The sequence below is a fragment of the Silene latifolia genome, chromosome 8 (genome assembly GCF_048544455.1).
Source record: "Silene latifolia isolate original U9 population chromosome 8, ASM4854445v1, whole genome shotgun sequence".
Lineage (NCBI taxonomy): Eukaryota > Viridiplantae > Streptophyta > Magnoliopsida > Caryophyllales > Caryophyllaceae > Silene > Silene latifolia.
The window spans coordinates 47,921,120-47,927,266 of record NC_133533.1 but is presented as its reverse complement, the minus strand read 5'-3'; the positions used below and the strand labels follow the sequence as shown (position 1 = coordinate 47,927,266).

General features: G+C 32.7%; 1 protein-coding gene across 1 annotated transcript; it reads right to left on the bottom strand.

Annotated features, from left to right (window-relative positions):
- Positions 1 to 246: 246 nt before the first annotated feature.
- LOC141594334 (LOB domain-containing protein 30-like) lies at positions 247 to 5,608 on the bottom strand. Its single transcript, XM_074414423.1, has 2 exons — positions 5,060 to 5,608; positions 247 to 836 (listed from the first exon to the last, which is right to left on the bottom strand). Exons 1-2 carry the CDS (start codon positions 5,396 to 5,398, stop codon positions 471 to 473), a joined length of 705 nt encoding a protein of 234 aa, XP_074270524.1. The 5' UTR covers positions 5,399 to 5,608; the 3' UTR covers positions 247 to 470.
- Between the last annotated feature and the right edge of the window lie 539 nt (positions 5,609 to 6,147).

The window sequence follows — 6,147 nt, the reverse complement described above, 5'->3', positions numbered from 1 at the left end:
ATTAATTCAAATCTATATCAATTCTTGAACTGATTTTTTTTCATCCGAATCATCAAGTAATCTTACATCGGGTGCTCTTAGACCGACTTCAATTGGGGCCCATAAGAGAATCATTGAAAAATCGTTGAGTTTAGGATTTAAGATGTGTGCAAATTTTTTGAACACAAAATAATGACAAGGAGGTGAAGAAAATTGCTTGTGTACTAGATGCCAATTTGTAATTTCAATTTGTAAAATAATCTCAACTTTCTAATTATATATGCCTTTCATTGTGATAATTTTCTACGATGACAATTAGGCTTGACAATTCATATCGAGTATTTTTCAATGGTAGAATGATTAGTTATTCAAATTACACTAAATATTAACCCGAATTCCCAAATCTGATTAATAAATCGAAAACAAATCGGGTCAGGTCGAGTTTGCTCAGGTCAGATAATAATTAACATAACTTAGAAGGTCAATATGATTCACTTAGACATGGATGATGAGGGGGATGGATCATGCATATGTCCAATACCATGAAGATCACCTCGACCACTACTAGAAGATCCATGAATTGGGCCTCCATCAAGTGTTGATCCAAACTGACGTAGGTCCATTGGGCCACGTTGATGTTCTTGTTGTTGCTGCATGAACCATGATGGTTGTACCATTGGGTCAAAAAGAGAGGAAAGGTCATAGGTGGCTGGCACGGTGGTAACCGATGGAAGGTCTGAGATTGATAGTTGTGGCGGCATCATCATTGGTTGTGGTGGCAATGGTGGTGGCGTAGGAACTTCCAAGGTTGCTAGGTGTGCTTGTAAGTAGGAGAGCTCCGTTTGTAAATTAACAACCTATTTCAAAAAATTGTATAGTAAAACAAATCGTTTTTAAAACGAAACTCAAAATTATTATAAAACTCAAAAACTTTATTATAAAACTCAAAAACTATACAAGCAATTATACTACAATTGGTTGCATAATCTATGACTTGTGCCCACACTGGTGGCCACGGCCACCACATATACAAGCATTCACATTGTTTAATACGGAGTACTACTGAATAATAATCCAATACTTGTATTAAATTTCTTTGTTATTGATCAAGAAGCACATACAACATATAAAGTTTAGTCATGCGGAACATGCATGTTAAATTTTCAAGTTTTTATTCTATTTCATGAAAAAAAATACACGAAATTTATGATACATGCATGCTCCCTTCAATAAATTTCTAGTCGTAAAAAACTACTTCCTCTCTCCTGGTTATTTGTTGTCTTTTTCATTTTGAGGTGTTTCAGTCAATTGTTGTCTTTTCTATTTTAATAATTACTCCCTCCGTTCCGGTCAATTGTTGTCCTTTGGTTTGGCACAAAGACCAAGGAAAGAGGAGATGACTAATAACCAAATGACAAGTGGAACAAAGTAAATGAGAATGATCAAATTACTCATCAAGTTCATTCTTAAAATAGAAAGGATAACAAATGACTGACACACCCCAAAACAGAAAGGGTGTTAATTTTCGCAGTACATATTTTACTCGTCTTAGTACACTTATGACCAATCTACCCCTCTCATTTCCACCTTCAATGTACTACATCCAAAAAAAAAAGAAGAAAAAAAAGAAACAACAAATCCCATTGACTGATGTACTACGCCACCCACCCCCACCACCAAAAGTCCAACCACCGTCCACCACTAGACACCCCTGACCCCACCGTTAAACTCCCACCCGGCCAGCATCACGTCAAGCCATCATCCGCCTTCCCTCGTCATACGAAACTGCCCCCTCCGTCGAACTCTCGACCCATTTTCCACTAACTCACCATACACCATACACCATACACCATACACCATACACCATACACCATACACCATACACCCTACAACCACCCTACGACGCCACCTTACGACCACCCTGTGACGCCACCGCCCTCCCTCTTCCCTTCTCTACCAAAGTCGCCATACTATCACCACCAAACAACCAATAGACATACAATGGAGTAATTGTTTTTGGTAAACATAAACCCTACATTGAAAAAAAATATCCAAAAAAATAAAAGATTCAACATAAATTTGATCTGTAATCATGTAACTAACAGATTAAATACTTATTCTGACTCAAAATTATCATCCATAATTGAACAAAATTGTCTATTCAAACATGATAAAGGATTGGCAATAGAGAGAATAAGGTTAAGTTTTTTGGGTGAGGGGTATGCAAATGGAAAGTAATGGGTAAATTGCGTAAAAATTGTACTGCGAAATAAATTGCGAATGGAAAAGGGCAACAAATGACCGGGACAGAGGGAGTATATACTAAGCAATTTAATCATTCACACTCAATTTGATTTACTTGTTATTTAGTAATTGGTCACCTCCGCTTTTCTAGGTCTTTATGCCAAAATCAAAGGACAACAGTTGATCGGGACAAAGAAAGTATTTTATTCATAAATATCATGATTCATGATTTCATGGACATGTCTTGACATGATAATGTGGTAGTAGATACATAAAAACCATACATATACGTAAAAAAGGGAGCAAAAAACCATGTGAAAAGGAACAACATTCAACCAATTTATTTCAAACATTTCATGCCAAATACTATATACTAAATTGATTTGTATGAAATCTATGTAACTACTTACCTTAACGCATACTCAACAACACCAATTAAATACAGATTGAGTTTTCTGTTACAACAAGTCAATTTGACTGATTTATGCATATACGTTTTAAGTTCTCTTCTAGGAATCAAAAGTACAACGAGGTATGTTCATCAAGTACATGCAAAATAAAATAAGGGACAAGGACCAACTACACAAAATAGTTATTTACAATATCTAAAATATTACATGAACGATTACTTTTTCGAATTATTCATTATTCTTTAATTCAGTACAACTCACCTTCATTCGAAATATTAATTTATATTTAAAATCATAAGAGACGACAATGTTTTACTCTTTTTATGAAATCGGACAATGTTAGTTTATCTAAATATATTTTTTTTAGCGTTTTAACCTCTCGAGGACTTTACCAATTATGTACACAACTTACTCGAATATAATGACAAATTTCTAACATAAAATGTTACTCCATATATGCGTACAATGCAACACAGTATACGAATATATAATAATCTTATTTAAATTTATGCACATTATTTCAACTTAGGCCGATAACTTATATATATATGCATACAACGATCTTATTACTTGTAGATGAGACTAAATCGTACTCTATATATATATAACTAAAGTGCCAAAAGAAGAATTAGAACAGAAAGAGACCAGTTCCTTAATAGCTGCTAAATTTACGTAGCACAAAAAATTTGGATAACCAACCTTTAACACCACATCACCAGACAAATATTACAAATGCTAGCTGCAGTTTTCGATCTTCCAACCAAGTACTTTAAACTATTTTTCATTGTTTATTGGCAATCCAAATGTACCCTCAATTTCAGTAACATTTCCACAATCATTATATTTTCTCATCTTTTAATTCTTCCCCCTAGGCAGTAATTTGATGGTTTGAGTTCACAACATAGGAACATTCTAAAAATCTTTTTAAAAATACACAAATTCCTTTTTAAGACGTACATATCCCTTTTAAAATTAAAACAGGTCGAATGTATATTATTTGATTAGACAATTTGTCTAGACGATAAAAAAGTTTATCCCTATCTGCAATGTAGTATTTCAATACGTCTTAAGTGGTAAAACAGATAATTCCGTTTTAAGAAAGACCAACTGTTTTATGAACATGTCACATGACCGATACAATATTACGAATGGGAGATTCGAATAAATGACCTATCAAGACTTTCGTCTCAGCCAGTGTGTGCACTGCGTGTGTATAAGAGATTCGGTATTATAAATTAAAGGTACAAAATTAATTTTCCTATTTATAGAAAAACTTAATGAGTTGAAATACCATATTTTTGAACAAAAAATTGATTATAGATCACTATAATTGTGTAAAATAGGGGGTGTAAGTGGTCATTGTATTGGTCAATTACTTCCCTTTCCTTTAATTGTCGATATTAACTAGTGCTCAAGTATCATTCATGCAACATCAACTTCAAATTAAAGTGTTATTTGGAAGATAATAATAATTGGTAATATAATTAGCTATATTTGTTTTGAGCACCCAAATGATCAAATATCAAGATTTATATCATATAAGTAATTGCTAATTATATACAACGGCTTTTTGTAGACAATGGTTTAAGAGATAATTAACATGAATTTGATAAGATGCATATATGTGCAATTAAATTAAATATATAATACTCCGTATGTGTTGCTAAGTAGAACAGTGTTGATCTATCAAATGTCGAAAAAATCTTGTTAAAATTTGAGAAAAACTAAAATTAAATCTTATTTTTTGGTAATAGGACTTGAACTTATTGTTCGACGATAATATATATATCGTTAAATCAACCATTTATCAAGATAAAGTATTTGATTAGACGCATACAGCATAGAGAAATAGAATTTGATAGAATTATATGCGTACAACGATCTTATAGCATATAACATTATTTTGGAAAGGAAAAAAAAAAGTGAAATTCTAAATTTAGTTACCCTTATTAATCCAAAATTGCACATATAATTTGTTACCCTAAATTCCCTCACATTTTTAATTACAAGAATAAAATAGAATGATTATAAAAAATTAATCACTGAAACTAATTGGTTTATCAATAGATTAAGACACACTTTTTAATCAAGTTTTTGTGATCTTAACACAAGATTAGAATGGAAAAAGTATAATTTGTCGTTGTCTTTATGAACACTTGAATTAAGTTCAATGAATCTGATTAATTAATAAAAATAGAAACAATCGACACCGATATAACTTCAACAAAATCAGATTTCTGTTAACTTAGCTGGAAAATAAATTAAAACACGATATGAATTCAAATCCCGTACTTATTAAAATTCTCTTGCGACTCTCTTTACACCGAAATTAAAACAACAAAACAGAAATCAGAGTTCAAAAATCAAACACCACATACAATCACACATACATACAAATATACAATGAGACAAACATGCATACATACCTGTTGCTGAAGAGCAAAGATATGAGCAACACACCCATAAACCGGATCACGAAGCCGGGCTTGAGCCTCATAACAAATAGTCACAACCGCATCAAGCCGCTTATGGGTCGGTATATGTAGCAGAAGCTTAGATACATTACTTGCACCAAACACCTTATGAACCGCCGCAAAATGAGCCGCACCTTGTTCCGAATCAAAGTAAGGTGCAAATATACACCCGTTCACACACTTCCTACGTAAAAACTTGCATGCTCCACATGGCCCACCTCCACCTCCACCTCCACCGCTACCACTTCCGCCACCACCGCCACAACTACTACTAGGGTTTGCACAACTCATTTGATCAAATTTTAATTTTTTTTTTTTGGTTTGGGAATTGAAGCTAATTATTAATTTTAGAGGGGTAAGACATGTTTTTTAGGGATGGTATGTGTTGTATATAAAGGTTGGTGAGGGTTTTATTATTGGGTTTGTTTTTAGTTTTAAAGGGGTAGGAAATTTAATGCTTAGGGAGAAGAAGAAGTGGGAGAAAAAAACTTTAAAGGCACGCGAGAGAGCAAAGTATATAGACACATTATTTTTAGTTACATTAAGATGGATGCTTGCGTGAAGCAAAACATGTGATAAGCCCTAGCTTAAGTTTAGTTGTTAGCTTAATTAAGCTAAATAATGCACCACTTAAATTAATTATTTACTCCTTCCGTCGATGATTTGTTTATCTTTTTATTTTGGGAAAGTTAATTTAGTTCACTTTTTATCTAATAATTGGTCTCCTCCTCTATTTACTTGATTTGTGTTAAAATTAAAGATAAATAAATGACTGAATTAAACAGGGGAGTACTTTTCATTGTATTTAATTTGCTCTCTATTTGTGATTTGTCTATGTCTTTTTCATGCAATTAACTCCCCCTTTTTCATTTTATGTGTGTGTTCTTCTCGTGATGTGAATATCTCAATCACACTTATTGTTATATAGTATAGTTGTTGCTTTTTATGTATGCATAAAAATTAAATATTAAATATATAACGGGGGTTCATAGTTACGTCTAGTGGGATTAGCTAGGTAGTTATAATGAAGTTTATTTAAT

Coding starts and splice junctions, on each gene's coding strand:
- LOC141594334 (XM_074414423.1), bottom strand. CDS start 5,398: ATGAGTTGTGCAAACCCTAGTAGTAGTTGTGGCGGTGGTGGCGGAAGT. Junction 837..5,059: donor TCTTTGCTCTTCAGCAACAG/GTATGTATGCAT, acceptor TTTTTGAAATAG/GTTGTTAATTTACAAACGGA.